The 18,606-nt window shown below is 51.5% G+C and overlaps 1 protein-coding gene across 5 annotated transcripts in view; it reads right to left on the bottom strand.

The window, feature by feature from the left end:
* The window catches only part of SLC4A4 (solute carrier family 4 member 4), a 183,554-nt gene that overhangs the window by 25,837 nt on the left and 139,111 nt on the right, over positions 1-18,606 (bottom strand). For all 5 annotated transcript variants that reach the window (XM_087737167.1, XM_087737168.1, XM_009463608.2 and 2 more), the window contains 5 exons: positions 14,611-14,744; positions 10,058-10,329; positions 5,768-5,838; positions 2,526-2,714; positions 300-413 (listed from right to left, as the gene is read on the bottom strand). In XM_087737167.1, the coding sequence (XP_087593293.1) occupies positions 300-413; positions 2,526-2,714; positions 5,768-5,838; positions 10,058-10,329; positions 14,611-14,744 (780 nt within the window). The remainder of the gene's footprint in view (positions 1-299; positions 414-2,525; positions 2,715-5,767; positions 5,839-10,057; positions 10,330-14,610; positions 14,745-18,606) is intronic.

Raw genomic sequence — 18,606 nt, 5'->3', positions numbered from 1 at the left:
TCCTAAATACACTTGTACTTCCAGCAATGGGGCTACAAGGAGATGCTTGAGGTTTCCCGCAATTTCATCCTTCTCATTAACAGCAACAAAAGGTTCAAACTACAAAGGCAGGATTTAGGACATAAATCAGCCAACCAAAACGATGCTAATAAAAAGGGTATCATCTGAGTAAAACGGTCCTTTCCAGATAGCTGACTACTCTCCTGTTTTGGGGGCAAGTCATTTTATCCAGGGCAGACGGGGCTGGGGGGAAAGGGAACCTCTTCCAAAGGCCACCGAAGAAGCTGACAATGACATACCTTGAATTCACTTGGCACAATTAGTTTCGGTGTGTCCACACCTACCAGGGCATCTATTCCACAGAAAATCAAAATGGACAAGATAATGGCAAAGTCACTGATGAGCTTCCGGGCCTGAAACAGAAGGTGATATCATAACAGTAGTTAGCACTGTGAAACACCGTTTCACCCAAGCTTTAGTTTCTATGCGGTGCTCCAGGCTTGCGTTTGGCGGCAATACAAGCTCACCGTTCCTTCTTTCACAGAGACAAAGGTGCGCATTGTCACGTCTGGCGCCGTTTGCTTAAATGTGCCTTGGTACTTCACTGCGTTGTCTGAAAGCCAAACGATTAAGCCTAAATGGAAGCATGAAAACAAGCCTAAGGAAAAAGAAAACTGCTTTTGTAAGAAACTCCCACGTGAATTCTTCGAGGCAGTCCCACTGATGTTACGTTCGACAGCAGCCAACAACCACCGGTACGGAGACCTAGTTCCTCTGCAGCGGTGTCCGAAGAGACTTTTCAGGATCAGCTTCCAATATTAACAGATACTGAACATTTATAAACAAACCTAAAAAAAACCAGTGACTTTTTTAGACATGTAAAATATTGTCTCCTTCTGTTTGCCTTCTGATCTCTGATTCTTTGGGGTCCACATATTCGTGGTTTTCTATGCAGGACCAGAGACTGCTGTTTTGACACGAGTCGAGCTTCTCGGGTTATCACAGGATTTCTAAGGTATGTGGCTTTAACAAAAGAATGCTGTGTTATCCCCAGACTCCATTCTTTTAATAGGACTGAAAAAACAAACGGGAACGGCAAGAAATGGTATTTTACACCAGACAACGGAAACAGTCACAAACTTCTCTTCAGAAGATGGGAAGACCCGAACTTCCATGACAGAGATGTTCTGCGTGACGGGCAGAGATCACGCTGTTTTCTGTTCAAGTAATAAATCAACCTAAGCAGACAGGAAAACAAACTAGGCTTCTCAGCTAAATCCTCAACATGCCCTGCGAGTGCAACTCTACTGAAGTCATTGGAATACGACAAGTCAAAGCTGCCACTGGTCGGACCCCGAAATTTAACTGGCCAGGACCCGCTGCGCTTGTCTGAAGCCCTGTGATCCCTTCCGAGCTGTTTTTCTTTCCAGGTTTCCTGGGTTCACATGGTTACAGATAAACTGAGCTGCATTCCAGCCCGGATGGAATTTGTTTCATTTTTATTAAAAATAATAGAAGTTCAATTGTAACACAGCAGAACAGTAAACATCCACGCAGGATAAATCCCCGTGTGTCAGGATGCCAAAAACTGGGGGGGGGGGGGGGGGCAGGTCTCAGAGAGAAACGTGGCTTTGGCACGCACAGAAGCCGCCAGCTCGCACGCGTGCCGTGGTCCCTTTAGTTGGGGAGGCAAACAGGGAGATGCGCCGGAGAGGTGCCTGGAAGCTGGCTGTAAGGCTGAGCAAAATCTTGTTTAAATCAATGCAGAGGTTTTTCGAGTCATCCTTATTTGGCATCCGATCCTCAGAGAAGAAAGGGAATTTCTGCTTTAGGTCCCTACCGTAACAGGCAGACCAGACGTGGACTGTAGTAGGGTTCAACATTTTTGCATTGATTTCTGAGTATTTCAAACGCTACGTGGTAACATCAAAGATGTGTCTCTGTCCTGTGCTATACGGACAGCTCGCTTACCTGCCGTTCCTCAGTGACAAAGCAAAGGGCTGCTTCTGTCCTCCCCAAAGACTCCCTCTGGCTCTAAGCAGGGAGACTTTGGACATGACCATCAATAGCCCCTTTCGGCCGTTGGACCTCTGTAGGACAGCCACGCGTCCTACCCCAGAGCCAGTACGTCCCATTAAGCTGTGTATCCGACACTCAAAATGGCCAGCTGAAACTATATATGCCTGAAGGGCTCTTCTGATTTCTTAAGGCTGATCAACTACATCGTTGTGTATCTCAGCTTGGAATTGCTGTTGTCAGGACCTTTAAAATCACTGCCACGTCCCCACGGCAGATTATGGTTCATTTTGGCTCTTCTGCTGCCTCACCCGTGCCCTCCAGAAACACTGAGAGCGTGAAAGCTAAGCCATCCCAGACACACCTTGCTTAACCAGTACCATGTTTCTCAACCAATGCAACCTGGCTTCCCTGCAGAGCGTTTCCCCCTGCATGCGTGACAGCTATCCAAAAGGCAGGCTGATCTTCGAAAGAGGAAAGAGACCGCTAGGGTGAAAGGAGATACTTACGGTGGTTGGAAAATAGCGACTGGTCTTGAATTTCTTCAGGGCCATGGAGCAGGTGTAAGTGCCAAAAAAGAGGATGAAGGACATGAGGGTGATGTCAGGGACATATTCGCAGTTGTTGCCCACAAGTTGTCCTCCGTATTTCAAGCACTCCTTCGTTGTCAGAGATGACCAGTCAATGGTGGTGTTGTACTGCAGCGAGAAAGGGAACATTTCCATAAAGCTGTGCTCACACCGACGCTGTTCATGCTAGGACAGGAACGGGGACAGAGCACCAGGAAAAATACTGGGAGGAAAAGGAAGGCATGGAGCAGAGACTAAAAATCCCCGAGCTTCTGCACAGACAGAATGGATTTTAACCTGGACCGAGGAGGGTATTACCTGGGAACTGAGGAGAGGCTGGGCCTCGGGAAGAGGAAAGAGATCTGACCTCTGCTGTGGTCTGCCAGACACGCGCTGTGTTTTCTCCAGTGGAAAGGCAATGCTGGAAACCTCAGGCTGGAGCGGCCTGAGACCACCCCTACATCCACTCCCCACTGCTCCTTCACTGCCAGCAACACCAAACCCAGACCTGCTTCTCTCGGATCACTGGTTCCACAGCAGAAAATCTCCCTCCTTGCCCTTTCTAGAACTCGCCTAATGCCCACTGGCACCCGGAGGCTTCTGCCCACACGGCGCCGGGCCACGCCGCAGTTACTGGGTGTCCTTCTGTGTATTTGGTAAAAGCCATCAGTTTATCAGTGCCTGCGGAATGCCGGACACGCAAAGGAAAAGCCGGCGCACGGAGTAAATATTCAATGTTAGTTGTGCTTCTATGCAGCTGGGGTTACCAAAACCCCCTCTGTTTTACAGACAAGCAGTCAGGAGGACGCTGAGGCTCAGCTTCCCTCTCTGCTACGCCCCCGCAGAGCCCTCCGGACCCAGCACCCCAGCCGGCCTTCCCCAGGCACCCGAGCAGCGCGGTGGCACGGCAGGGCTCTGCCCAGCTGGTAAAACCCGCCCGCAGCTGCAGAAAGGTCCTGGCGCACCAGCTCGCCTGCGGGGACTGAACCCGGCACCCCCAAATACACCGGTTTCCCTTGATTTCAGCAAGAGCTGAGGGTCTCTTCCCCACTGTCTTGCCAAATAAGAACCTGCATTGGAATTTCCTTGAATTGCTTCCGTTCTCATTTGAATACCTCGTTACTAATGATGACCGACTGCGATGGCCAGGCAGGGAGGCACTATTTGGATTTCAGCTCTCAGTGGGGAACCCAGAGCCCCACAGGCCGTGCTAAGATGATCACTGGTGTCCTAATGCTTGTGGTGAAGCAGAGCCCGAGGAAGGGGCTTTCCCCCCCCGCCCTGCGTAACTCATCATCACGGCAGCGCAGGGACGAGGACAGAAGACATCCAAATGCACGAGAGGCCAAGAATATAAACGTGCACGTAGCAGCGAGCCGGCGAGGCTATTCCAGGTGTGCACAGACAGCACTGCCCGAGGGGAGAGCGGGAACGCGGAGGGTATATGCTAACACCAAGAAAAATTTAAAGGATTTTCAGGTACCTACAACATTCTGTCAGTCTGGGGAGTTTTAGAATCACGTTGTCTCTGCTCCTCCTTTTCTGCATGAAAACCCCAATGAAGGAAACCACAGTCGCGGGAACCATGACATCAGGGAGAAAGAATATTTTAAAATAACCCAAAATGCATAAATCCATAGAGAGGAAAGAGTATTTTACTCCAAATAGTTAAGTTAGGACTTATCACCAATGTGGGCACAGACTAATTCAAACCAACAAGCAATTTACCAGAAAAAGGATGTTCTTTAGGCAAAAGTGCAAGGCACAAAATGTCCCGTTGTTTATAAATGACATTTTCAAGCAGGGAAAAAAACCTCCTAACCTATATTAAATCTTGAAAATATGTGAGGTACTCGCCGAAGGCAAAAGGTTCACAGCCTCGTGTTGCGTCTATCAAGTATCTTGTTCATGTGCGTACGTTGAAAAATTCATCACGTATGCCTCCAAACTGGATGCTTCTTGTGCTCTGAACCTGCGCGTAATAAACTGCAGCTTCCTCAGCAAACGTTGTGCCTCCCAAGAGCTGAACCGAGGTGCGATTTTGCTGACACTGATGGCGGTGGGGGAAAAAACCCACCCCAACAACAAACCCCCCAGCTGCCTGCTGCTGTTCGACACGGTGCTGCCACGTTTGCTCTCCTGGCGGCATCGAGCAGCAGCACTTCGTCCCGCATCAAGAGGATTTCTGCTGCTCCGCCCTGACGGCTCACGGCGGGATGGCCACAGAGGGGAGAGCGAACGTGGCTTTCAAAGCAGGGACATAAGCTAAAAAACAAATATTTGGGGGCGTATTTTTCATTTTGTGATTTTACATCTACCGAAATAAGCACGGGAGAGCATTTGATAGGGAAGATTACCACTCGGGGTACCAGAGAGCAGAAAGAAGAGGGCACCTCTCTTCTTTGGGAGACCTCCCAGCGTGATCTTGCTCCGTCCCCCTGCCAGCCGCCTGGCAGGATTTGTACCGGGGCGGCTCTCCCCGTTCCCCAAATCCTTGTCATGTGTCCCCAGACATGGGTTTTGCTTTGAAACTCTCAGGCATCCCGAAAGGGGCCTGGAAACAGAGCTAAGCTCTGCGCCCCGGGCTGGCTCCCCCGGCAGGGAGCACGGCTAAGGCAGAGCACCCTCAGGGACAGGCAGGATCTGTGTTCTGCCGCACAAAGCTGTGATTCTGGGTCTCAGCTGACTTCCCCTGCATCAAACACAAATCTATCTGACCCCATCAAGCTCCATTCCTTTCTCCTCATCATCCAAAGCTCACTGCTGAAGCGAAATGTGGAAAAGCCAGGGTTGGCTACGGAAAAAAATCCAAGAAAGAGATGGAAACAGGACTTTCCAAAGGAAGGGCTGGCCACAACGCTCCTATCGTTACAGTCCTGGACACCGGGATCCGACTGTTCCCCCGGAAGAACCATTTGCACACTGCCAACACACACAGATCAGACCGCAAGACAGCGGCTGCTATTAGCAGGTAATTAATGTTACTAAGTTGTGCACACAGTACTAGGAGAAATCCTTGGAGGATCAAGCGAGCGTGCCAAACGCCACATTTTCAAGTGCGTCAGCGTGAGGGTTTTCTTCACGTGAGCAATTCCTGATCTATTGGCATGGCCCAGAAGAAACGCACGGCACTTGAAGACTTCCCAGACCGTATAATCCCTGCCCTGGCAAAGGGCACTTACCATCTCCGCAGTGGAATAGAACAGCTCATCGGCCGACGGCATCTTTGTCCCGTTAAATAACGAGCTATTAACTGCAAGAGAGCGCAGAAAAAGGAAGGCCGTGAGTGTGGTGCCAAAACAGCCAGAAAAGAAATCATTTCTTAACTCCATCAAACTGTTTGCAATCTCTTTGCTCAAGTCAAGTGAGTCAAAAGTATTGTTTCAGAGTGACTCTAAAGCATCAATCATTTAAAAAACGGAAAGAAAAGGCTAAGTGAAACATAGTTCAAACCTAGCTGGGTTTTTTTTGGAGTTCGCTGTAAAAAAATATAGAAAAACAGACAGACAATGTAATATTTCATGGTTTTGCAATGTTTTTTTAATGATTTCTGGATTAAAACAAATATCCACAGAACACTCCTAATTGTTAATTTAAAATTAATGCACAACCCCAGAGATATCCAGAAAAGCAAAATGCATTTCAGAATCCAGCACAAACATATTTTTTGTGTCAAAAAAGACAAAGCCTAATGGAAATCAACAGGGTAATCTCATAAATAAATCACCAAGATCATTTCTTTGAAAGCAGGGGCAGCGTGCACGGTGACAACGATACATGTTCTCCTTCTGTTTTCAGGCGATTAGAAGTCATTTATTTGAAATTTCCTTTAGAAGTGCAATCCTTCCTGAAAACAGGCTTGTCAAACACGTCCTCATGTTTTATTTAGGTTTTGCACGTACTTCTGTGTCTGTTAGGACTATTTAAGTTGTACTAAAATATTGCCTACCCCACATTTGTTTAGCTGGAGAAAAAGTAAGTGTATTTGTCTTTTATACTACCGAAACCATACTAGGGTCTAAATAAGTAGTGGGACACCTTTAGATGTAGGCCATCTTTCCCAGGCCCTGGACAAGTCAGATCTGATGGCTCGTGTCAAGACAGGGATTTTGCTGTGCCTCGAAGCGTTATCGCGGGCTCTGCTGCCCGCAGCTTCCTCGCCAGGGCAGGGATCCCTGGGGAAAGGCCAGGCACGGCAAGGCCCGCGCATCCCGAGCGGGCAGCCTGCTCCTCAACCCCGGGGGCAACGCCTGCGCGCGGAGACCGTGCCGAGCTGGGCGCCGCGCTGCGGGGACCGAGCGGAGCCTGTCGACCCACGCCATCCTTGTCTTGAGAGGTCGAGTTTGAGAAGAGATGGTAAATGTCTCTCAGAGGGCTTTATGTTCTTTTTCTGGCATCTCCAATCACATCCAAGCCCTCCTGGTAGGCTTGACAGATGAGAGCAGGCCTTTTGGATGGAGCAGCTTGTCCCCTCCGAGCAGAAACACGCAAGGCGGCCAGTTCAACGAGGGGCTCTGCACTGTCACGTTGGTACCCAAAAACCGCAGGGAGCGGAGAGCAGCAAGTTGCAACCTTCCGGACCCCCAGTCGCCTCCGCTGCAGCTGTCGAGGCCCCTCGGCGTTCAAGCACGCTGCCCTGACGCTTTGCTTTCGGCTAAATGGTTGCTAACGCGGATGCTATTGCTCCTGAAAGCGGAACGGAGCGTGGCTCTGGCTGCTGGTTTTGCCTTTTAACTTCTTGACCCACGTTACGAAACGGTGCGCGTTAGCTCCGAGACGCAGACCGGAGGTGCGAGGATCAAGGGGAACTGCCGGCGGGACACACCGAGTCACTACCGCCAGAGCGCACGCACATCCCGCCAGGGATTTCCAAGGCGTTATTAAAATAACCTGCAGAAAGCCTTGCAAAAGGCCCTGCAAAAGGCCCTGCAGAAAGCGCGGCGGGGCGGGAGAGACACTGCTCCCCGACTTTCCGAGGCCCCCGCAAGCGGGGCTGTGGGCACAGCCCAGGGCAGAAACTGAGCAAGGCAAGCTAAGGGCTGGTGCTAAAACTCCGGAGCCGAATCTTAATGACGCAGAGATGAAACCCAACAGTATAAAGTCCGAATCAGAGTATGAGGAAGAAGAGTCAGCTTCACCTGCACCGTGACAAAAATCAATAAAGCTTTACGTGCACTTACTTTGGGGAAAAACCCAAACCCATCTCCCCCGACAGCTCATCAACCACTGCTTACAGCACCCCAACAGCAGCAGACGTTATCTGCACGGGAGGAAAATCACTGGGAAGAAAGCACCTACTGCTGCGTTCCGCTTTGTTTCCTAGAGCCGGGATCCCCTTCTGCTAATCCGCCACGTGCGTTTTTATTCCATTTCCTGATGTGCGAGAGAAAGCTTGCAAGCTTTCAGGGAGGAAATGTTAGCATAAAAGATAATCGATGCCCTAATGCTCTCCTGGCATCTGCTTACGAAACCCACTGCTGCAAGACCTTACAGTCTTGAGCTCTGTTTCGAAGACAGTCACTACACTGCTGGGCTCGCAGCTTGCTTTGGGTTAAGCCCAGCTCTTCTCGCTTACCTTATGCTGTGCCACCCCCCTCGGTGCGTTCATCCCGAGCCCGAGGCCCAAGAGCCCGCCCGGCTGCCAGGGCCCAATCCCCCCGAGCCCCCTGGCCACAGCACGGTGCGGAGCAGCTAGCAAATACCCCAGAAACGCAAGCATGATATTCTGCCTCTACTTTGCCATCTCATATGGGGCTTTAAAAAAATGCGGGGCGTGGAGAATAAGGCCACTTATGTTTAGTGAGCAACGTTACAGGCTGACTCCCATTGCACGGCTGTAAGCATGCACACAGAGCAAGGCACCGTCTTTGAAAATGAGCAAACTCAGAGAGGCTGCAGAGCCCCTCTGTGAAAGCGTTTGGCTTAAGACTCTGTCCTGGCTGTTGCTCGCTACTTTGCTGCTGATTTACTGCTGCGTGGTAAGAGAGAAAACCTCCTCTGTAGCTGTAATGAGCAGCTGATGCGGAAACCTGATTCTTTAAGGAGCAGGAATTAAATCTGTACTGCTCACGGATGCTGTGTGGGTTTATGCAGAGACAGAGCTGTACAGACCCACGCGCGTATCAGTGCATTTCAGACCGGTGAAAGGCCGCAGGGTCACGACTGACAGGCCAGCAGCTATTCAACAGGCCGCTCGTTCCTCCGGAAAATTCCTGGCTTCTGTGCATCAAACCCACCGTGGAAGGCCATGCCACCAAGCACGGGATGAGAACAGCCGAAGGACCCAGCCGGGGCCACTTGCTCTGCCGATGCCGTGACCCCAGCACTTGCTGCTTTACACACAGAAGCCTCAAATTATTTTTTGAGCTCGTCCTGGACTGAGTTTATATATGGGATCACTCTGTTAGCTGCTCCATTCCCAGACCGTTTGCTGTTTCCAATCTTCTCCCTCAACTCCGGTGCGGCAGACCCGGGCAGACCTGTGCCGGAGAGCTCGGCGTGGCTGGAGCCAAGCCCCGGAGGCTTACCCGGACAGATTGCCGCTGTTGGCGCTCCAAAAAAGAAAACACCCTGCCATTCACGTGGAAGCAGAACCAGACCAACATCCAAGTGCTTGCAGAGATCCTATGTTTAATAACTACCGTGAGCACGCAGCTCCTAGGGATCCAGTTCCCGACACCTTTTGCACAGAGGCAGCAACCAGAGGCTCTTCTTGTCTGACAGGTACGTCGAGATAACCTGAAGTTTACTTTGAGCACAAACCAAGTTTCTTACTCACTCCTCATTGTTTGAAGGATCCTAGGAGTGGTCACAGCTTCCTTAAGGTAGGAGCCAGCGTAATTCTCCTTGTATTTGGGTTTTGTAACCTTTTGTTCCCGGTTGTGTTGCCAGATCTATACGTACGCTGGCTATACCTGCCTTGCAGCCCACGCTCTAGTGATAGGCTGAACTGTTGGATATGCTTCCCTTCTGCTCTAGCGAGGAACTGTTTGTGCTTTTCCACTCCTACAGGCGGCCAGGAGGTGGAAAACCACCCATGTTTGGCCAACGCCCTGAATAAATCCAGCTCCTGCGCTTGGCAAAATGGCACAGCGGATACCGGGAGCGACCTGAGCACCGCGGCAGTGACATGGCCAGCGCTTCTGCCCCTTCACAGACTTCTCGGAGGAATGCCATTCGGAATTAACAGCCACAGGGATGCAAGGAGACAAGGTTACAGAGACAGCTTCTCCACTGGTAACGATGCTCACATGAGGAGCTCCAGAAAGGCCGGCTATAAAGACATTGCAGTTGGCACGTAGGGCAAAATTCACCCCTCAGCTCCAAAATAAGGTTAAGATAGGCTATCTGAAGACAACTGATAAAGAAGGATTAACCTACCCGTTTATTATCTGGACTGCAGCACAATAGAAAAAGGAAGCAAATGCAATCTCGTATCTGCAAATTGGAGAGCTAATTAAACATTCTCTTACCTGGATCTAATGGTTCACAGGCACAAGAGTAATGTGTGATATAGTCCACCTTGAACTTGGAGTTGATCGGGTAATGATCCGCCAGCTTGATCATCTTCTTGAAAGCATCGTAAATGAAGATGAAGCTAATGAGGGAGGAAAAACCTTCTTCGGTGAAGCGGGTGAAGTACTTGACCAGGAAGCTGGCATCGGTAGCGACGAGAATGAGACACTGGAAGGCTGACCAAAGGCCGATCCAGAGCCGAAACTCCAGGTAGTCAAAATCATTGTCTCTGCAACAAGACAGGGGTGGCAGGAAGGGAAAACATCGGGGTTAGAGAAATCCACGCAGGATTGTGACTTCCCAGTGAGAAGCGGTGAACGCACAGCCCCTGGGACCTGTGCTCATTCAGACTCAATGAGAGCGTCCCCAAGAGCTCAGCTGTTTTCAGCCGGCCAACTCCATAAACGTATGTGGCGCAGTTTAATAGCCGAGGCGGCAGAAAAGCACGCAGAAGGGATCGGTCTTGCTTACGCCTCCACTAATAAATGTTACCAGTGAATTCAAGCTCTTTCTAGGCTTCCCAGTAAAAATCCTCCCTTGGCAGAGAGGATGTTGACGGCAGAGAGCTGTAAAGGCCCAAACACCCAGCTGTCCAGACCAAGAGCAGCTCAACGCCGACAGCTTTCCGCCAGCCGAAGACGCAACCACAGTTTACGAATCTCCTTCAGAAAAGTCATCTCCTGCCAAGCCTCACGCTCAGGAGCCTGCATTTCCATCTCTCAGGCCCCTGCGCTATCTGCAGAAATCAAAATATCGGCAGGAGGAGGGCAAGAAGTACAAAGCAGAAGATGACAAACCCTGGGGCCAGGACACGGCAGGTTGTGAAGAACGATGGAGCAAAAGGCATCGTTCCTTCCTGGGAAGTCTGTTTGCCCCTCGTTTGCTGCTCGAGGCTGCCGTGCCCTGACAGCACAGCGTCCAAAGGCAGGCTTTTAGGACTGAAAAGCGAAAATCGAACACCAGAGGCCTGGCCGGGGAGGTTCCTGCCTGCGCTGGGGAAGGGAGCGGGCGGCGGCGGGGCCGGCAGCCCCAGCCAGCCGGCCTGCCCTGGAAGCCCGGAGCCCCGCAGCATTGAAGGAAGGGCAGTTTCTGCGGAAAGTCTCAGAGCCAAGTCTCTAACAGCGTCGGAAAGCTCTGGGGAGGGGACATGGCCCAAGAGTTTATCCCTTCCCTCAGCTCCTAGCACCAGGAGTGGTTTTAGCTCAGTGGCAGACCACTTGGCAGGGTGCTTGCAACCTGGCAAAACTGGATGCCTTGGGAGCTGGCTACAGGCTGGTCCCACCATTTACTCAGGTCCCCACTGCAGGTGGACGCCCTCAAACCTTTTGTAGCAACAGTGAAAAACGTCCTTGTGTCTCCCGCATTTTCACACACTATTTCCAGGTAGGCGCGGTGCGCTGTTACACACCTCTACCCTTCGTCGGCACTCACCCACGGGCAGCAAACTGGGCAGCAATCTTGCACGGCGCACCCCGAGCACCCACCCCACCGCCAGCAGCGATCCCGGCCAGCGGAGCGGCTCGAGGGCAACTTTCTAGTGCGTGGGATAAAACTGCAGAGTAGAGAACAAAAAGAGCACCTCAACAGGGGGAACGACAACCTTGTGATCGTAAAATGGGAGAAAGGGCTGGAGACCAGGCAGGGTGCCAGTTAAAGGCTTGCTGCTGGGCAGGGTTCAGGCATTTCCGTGAGGATCCGGGGTCGGAGGTCGGGTAGGCTCAGCCAGGGTCAGGGACGGGCTTTCAAACCCAATCTCCGCAAAGCTTTCTCTTCACTGCAGACAAAACTCTCGGGGAGGGCTGCAGCCTTCTCGCCCTGAGAGCCTGGCCTGGACGAGGGGTAAGGAGTGAGGAAGAAACAAAGCGATGGTTCAGAAAAGGAGAGGGGGAGATAAAAAAATAATAAAAACCCCAGTGACAGCTCTCTGAAATACCCGGAGGCAGTGCCTCAGAGAGCAGGACCTGCCACCCACCCGACCGAGCGTGGAGAAGAGGGCTGGCAGAATCCCAGATGGCATCCCGACTGCACGCCACTGCAGAACTTCAAAAGGTTTTAAACTATTTTTCACTCCCGCAGCACTTCTGAAGCTCACACAGCAAATGAAAAAGCTCAGGACGTTTCGCGTACACAGTACAACGGGCTAAGTGCTTCTGCCGTGATTCATTTTCTTTCCGAGGTCTCTGGAGGGGAAACTTTCCCGACAGCCCGCTTTTGCGGCTGGAAGGCAGAAGGGTCCTGCTTTCCTGGGGAGCCCCGTGCCTCGCTTCCCGCTGCTTCCCGCTCCCAAACCCAGACTCGCTTCACAACGGGCACGGAGCAGAGCTCACCAGCCAGGCCGCAGGGTGACCTGGGGCGTCCCGCAGCATCGACCCACTCCGCCGGCAGCGCGGTGAACGCCGCTGCCGCAGGCGCCCAAAGCTAGATGGACGGCTGGGTACGCCAGGCTTTTTTAGATCTCTCTCCATACGCGCACACCCGGAGTCAAACTTTAAATGAATCGGTAGATGGGAAGTGTTTCCAATTTTGCTCCCAGCAGGGAACAGCGTGTTGTGAATATGAACAACCGCAAATGCATTATTGAAATATCACAGTCCTCGATTCCAATTTCCTTGTGAGAAAGACTCCCTCGAAAAATCCTGCCATTCTGCTCCAGCAGGTTGTTAGGACAATAGCTTTCATAACGATCACCTCCTCCTCGGGTTAAAAATAACCACCTTCTCCCTCCCAAAACCATACAAAGTGTTTTTCCATTTTGCTTTTTTCCTTCCGTGTGCTGCACCTGGGCCTTCACCTGCCCACCAGATGCAAACAGCTACAGCATGTCTATTCCTGATTTTACTTCTTTATTCCAGTCGAAGAAAGAAAAGAAAGGTGCCCCTCTCTTGCTCTGCCACGGAGCTCTCACCAGTCGGCCGCTTCCAGTTTCCCTCCCCGGGCTAGTCTAATTTTCTGGCCCTTTTTTCTAGCCTCCGTCCCTCCATGTTGCGTGTGAAGGTGCAGGTTGTCTCTCCGTGGCATCCTCGACTCCAGGATGAACTTCTCCCCAGCTTGGCACGAATACGGCTCTGTCTAAGCAGCAGTCAGAGCCGTATCGAGGCCGTTCAGGCTTCAAACCCAACAGTGCTGACTATAAAATAACACCACCTTTGGCAGGGCAGCAGGAGAATCGGACCCTGCCCGTTTCATCCTGCCCTCCGCTCTTCCCACAGACACGGCTCACGCTGCCACAAGTATCACCAAGTGGGCTAAGTAACCAAATGAAATCATCTCACCCCAAAAGAGGCCGGTGTCACGCTGTGTATGTGGGATCGCATGTAAATATATACCTCAGCAGAAGCTCTGTGCCTCAGAAGACTTCTCCGACACGCAGGGTATTCGCAGGGAAGAGATGATTATATGCTCTCAATTATTTCTGAGTAACTACCCACAGAGATTAAATACAACGAGGAAGGAGATACAACTAAACAACCAGACATATACCATGTCTCCTGCCTTATTGCAACCTGCAGCCATGCTCAGCTTAATAATTCAATAGACCTTTTCTAAAAATAACCACCGACGGCCAAAGAGCTGTTCCGCATCACAGCCGACCACTTTTGAAAGAAAGCCTACTAACGCCTTAACCCCAAAAGCGCTTGGGTCTGTGTACTGAAACACAAAGTCTTTCACGACTTGTGAATGCTCTTTCCTGTGTAACCTAACACGATCTCCTTGCAAAACACCGTCCAACGGATCAGTAGGCCTACATGTAAAATCATCAATGAATATATATGTAAAATCTCCAAGGAATAGGCTGATTCCTTTAGGGGTTCTCACTGTATTTTGCCAGCATTGCAGATGTGGGAACAGTACATGAGAACACCTAACAAAATGGGCTCTCTTTAGCTCGGGGTGTCAGCTATCACCGCTGCATCAGCGCTAACAGGGCGGGGAGGGAGCAGAACCTCTTTCTACCAGTTAAAAGGAAAAAACAAGAGCATTTAATGCTGCAAAGCTCCACCGAGGAATTCTGGGGACAGATCGACAGCTGCTTCTATCGCAGGTACTTTTGCTTTTACAAGCAGTAGCGATTATTTCAAATGAGTCCTGATTTAAGGACGAATTTCTGGTAACCTTGAGACCTGCGGGGTTTTGTCAATGAAACGACCGAGAGCTGGATTCCTTTCTGTGCTCCTAAGGGAAATCCGCAGCAGCCAGGGAAGCACACGCAGCGGCCGGGGAGGAACGGCACGCTGACCGTAACCAGCGCGAACCCCTCATCGAGGACGGCCTCGGCCGAGAACTTCCACGAGGCCCCAGGGAGAGACGCACCCGCGCACCGGGCAGCGCCCCGGGACACGCGTGCCGGTGAAAATCCCCCGTGTGATTGCACTGCCCTCTCGACAAGGAACAGAGAGATGTTTCATTTCATGCACCAAATCCCCCGCTTCCCCACCGCTAGCCATCTCATTCCCTAGCTGGTATTTCATTAGTGCGAGACATTCCTCCCCTCCTCCGCCCTCGTACTTACCTGCTGAAATTAAAGAGAAGCCGCTCAAAGACAAGGACAGGTCCTGTGCTGCTCAAAATTGTGAGTGGCTGACCCGCAAAAAGGCAAAATATCGCACCGGTGACGGCTGTGCCCAGAAAGCTCTCCAACACGCCCTGCGGGAGACATAGGAGAGAAGTCAGTTCTGCTGAATAACCCTTTCCATTAGCACTGCTGCAAGAAAACGAGCAGTTACATCAGTGACGGGGCGCGCGCTGTGCGCCGGTGTGTCCAAGACTAAGGGAAGACCCTCTTCTGCCCTCTCCTGCAGCTGCACGCGAAGATGGGTTCGTCCCACGCCACTCACAGCTCCTCAGGGTACCCAGCGACCCCCCTTGTTATTTCTGAGGCCCAGAGTTTAATACCACCATATTGTACCTGAGATTTGACAGAGGGAGGAGAGCGTTTTCAAAGACCGCTGAACGGCTTTGAGAACTCCTTGAACATCTCCCACGGCTTTGACGGTAAGGATAGAGGTTTGCAGGGCTCTTCCAACAGACAGGGCAGAGCACAGCTAGAGGACAGTGCTGACACCCTCCAGCACAACCGAGCGTGGGGTTTTTACTTCTCCGATTGAGCAGACACTCTTTCTAGATGAACAAGATGTCTCTCTTTGAAGTAACTCTCTTAGTAAGTGAGACACAAACCAAACGAGGCTACTTCATCCAGCCATCACGTGTTGCGAGCCAAGTTCATCAGATCTCACCAGCAAGTAATAATTCCGTATTTAACGGACTCTACAATTACCTTTGGCACGTGTGGCAACACAGCTGTGATGGAGAAGGATCAAAGAGTGTGCTTGATACATTCTTGGATTTTCATGTCCAACTACAGCTGGATAATATTTACTTTTAAATGTAGATGAAATATAAATGGCAATAAAATGTCGTTAATGACTGAGCAGGCATCCTTCTACAGAAATGGCAGAATTCGCTGGGCCTTACCTCCTTCGCTCTTCTGAAAACTAATCTGTTTGCGCCTGACTGAGCTTTAAAGGAACAGCAGGAGCATCCTCACCTACTGAGGAAGGCAGAGAGCCGCCAGCACCACCCTCTCCAGGAACACCTCCCCAGATTGCAGCACCGGCTTACGTGCTTCTGAATCAGCAGCCTCATTAACACTGCACGTGCTGAGCAACCGGCAATGAACGGCACGTGCAGATCCTTCTCTCCATCCGTTGCAAACTGCAGGGTCGGGGCTACGGTTTTTCTGACTTATCACTGGCAATGGGAAGGATTTAAATTGAGTTTTGTGGCTCTCTTCGTTGGAAAGACCCCAGCTACTGTTCATGCTGAGGAAAGTATATTCATACTGTCATACGTCAAAGCAGTATGTTACTATATAGAACAGAAGATTTGTTCTTTTTAATCTACTAAGTTACTAGCAGAACTTTCTCTAAAGCAATCATAAACTATTTTTCTGGCCACAGACATGCTCTCCAAACACCAGTGGCCGAGCACTTTTACTGCTGGGTAACGAAAGCAGCAGCGTGCCAGCTGCGCAGGGAAGCAGAAGGTGAGGAAGGTTTAAAAGCCGCCTGCTCCTGACACACATTCAGTCGCTCGTCCGTCTGGACAAGCTGCTGCGGAGCGGACAGAAACAACCTCGCCTTGGCAGGAGGTGACACCCTTGGTCCATTCCACGTCCAAGTGCCATCGGCGATGCCCACCGCGAACAGCCCCGGCCCTCGCAGGGATCAGCGCGAGGGAGATCCGCCGGCTGCGACGCCCCGCAGCCCTCCCACGAGGACTGCACCGGCTTTTACAAGAGACGCGGATGGGAGCCTGCGAGCCTTTGCCTGCTGCCTTTGGGGGACTCGCGAGGCTGCGACGACTGCTCTCGGGGCAGGGATCGGCGTTGGCAGAGCCGATCCCCTCCGCTCCTCCCGCATTACTCATGGAGAGGGCCCTCGCGGCCAGCGCATCTGGAATCTCTTTTCCCTGCATTCTTCCACGTGTCTGTAGCTAAGAATAGTGTCTTTTCTCAGAAACATAATGCTCTGAAGTGAGCTTTTAAAGAAATGTTGGCCGTGTCAGGCTCTCCGGGGCAGGCCGCATGGGACGGGCGATTTTTAGTGCCTGACCCAGCGGCAGTCACATAATTGTTTACACGAAACAAGAAGCACGATCTGTGATGTGGTAGCCCCCAAAATGCTGTTTTCTATGAGGACAAAACGTCTGGGGGAAAAGCTCCTAGGTGCCGCTCCTCAGCTGCAGAAGCTGGTGTAACCTTCCCTCGCGTTTCTGAGTATAGAGATTCGGTGCAGCTCGTGCTCCGAGATGTCTTACAGAAAACCACGCTTCCAAACTCTTCCCCACTGCAGGAACGTGCAATGGTTTGAGCAACGCTCGACGTGAACCTGGTCTCCGATCCCACTGAGCAGCTCCCCGGAGGAACAGCTCCAACTGGGCGCCTTGGGACGCTTCGCTCCGGCTCTGATGCTACAGGGGCATTCGAGCACGAAGAACGCATAATTTTGCTCTTCTGTTAAAAAAACCTGCAGCCAAAACCCTTTCCAGGCTCCCGCAGCAGCCAAGAGACCTGATGCCTTTTCAAACAAGGACGGGAAACAAAGGTTTGTTGAAGGGAGATGGCAAAAGAAAAGCCGGTCGTGCCCAAACTCTCTAAACCTCTGATCCACCAGTGAACTGTTCAGAAAACCTGCTGGTACTTCGATTTTAAATCGGTAACTACATAAAAACCAGTAAATTCAACTGGTCGTTGCATGTGAGAAGCAAGTAAATGTTGAAGTGCACAAATCAGAAAATAATACACAATGTTTTCCTGCATTGAGCCTTGGCTATGTTGTGAACTGAGTGGAGGGATTTGGTTTTTCCAGGAACTCAGTGATGATTTTCCTGCACTTTCCTCCACTTTTGTGAGTTGAAGTTTAACGGCGAAGCGGCTGCGGGGAGCGGGCGGCCGGGGCGGCCCATCCGCAGCCCCCTCCTTGCTGCCAGCGCTCCTCTCGGGCGACAGCCCCAACTCCCTCCTCCCCGAGCCCAAACTCCTGCGGAGCAGGGGCCAAAGCATGCGACAGGGCTCGCGTCTCCGTTCCTTCTGCTGCTCCCAGAGGTTTGGTCATTAACGGCTACGCTGTGTTTGTATTTGCCGCCGAGCTTCCCCGTTACCAAAGCGGTGTTCTTAACTGCAGAGCATCAATGGTTTCCCTTTTCAACATGGAGAATAAATCACGGAGCTCAAAACAGACTGTTCCTGCAGCTTTCATAGAATCATAGAATTGTTAAGGTTGCAAAAGACCCTTAAGATCATCGAGTCCATTCTAGGGACTTCTTTTTCTCCAAGCAACAGGAAAACTCAGACTGGATTTCACCTACTGCAGAGAAAACTACGGACTAAAGGCAACTCGTGTTTTCCTTCTATCTTCCCTGCTGTTGTGCCTCCCCCCTTATGCGGCTCACAGTCTTAGACGTACTTTGGCAAAACGAGACTGTCGCGTTCAACAAACGAATACCATTGTAAATCAGAGGAAGGCTGCACACTCAGATACAATCCCATCGAGAAGGTTCGTGAGGTTCTTGGGAGAATAACCTCACCCCAGCAGGAGCGGTACAAAACGAAACACATCTATGCACCCGTCCCTGGCAGGTGGAAAACGGCAGAGGCGTCCCCAGGGAGCACAGGGGTTATCGGCTCTTCTCCTGGAGGCCTACCTTCTTTTATCACCCCTCTCCTTCCCCGGTGCCCGCCGTGCAGCCTGGCAGCACAAAGTCTCCCAAGGGAAGAGGGGCAGCAGCAAAAAACAGCCGCAAACTATGAGCGAGGCCGCGCACGGCTACACCGCCAAGCGCATCGGGCAAGGCCGACAAAAGGCCTCCCGGGGAGGCCACCGCCGCTGGGGACAGGGGCCAAAGGTAGGGACCTCCTCCCCTCGCAGAGCTGGCGCCCGCGATCCAGCAGCCAACCCAAAAGACAGCAAATGCCTGTGTCTTACTCCAAAAACACATCCCAGTGCAA

This window comes from Nipponia nippon, unplaced genomic scaffold (genome assembly GCF_047370975.1).
Source record: "Nipponia nippon isolate SJK-2023a ecotype South Korea unplaced genomic scaffold, ASM4737097v1 scaffold_6, whole genome shotgun sequence".
In the NCBI taxonomy this organism is placed as follows: domain Eukaryota; kingdom Metazoa; phylum Chordata; class Aves; order Pelecaniformes; family Threskiornithidae; genus Nipponia; species Nipponia nippon.
The sequence above is the reverse complement of the archived record's forward strand: the minus strand, read 5'-3'. Positions and strand labels throughout refer to the sequence as shown.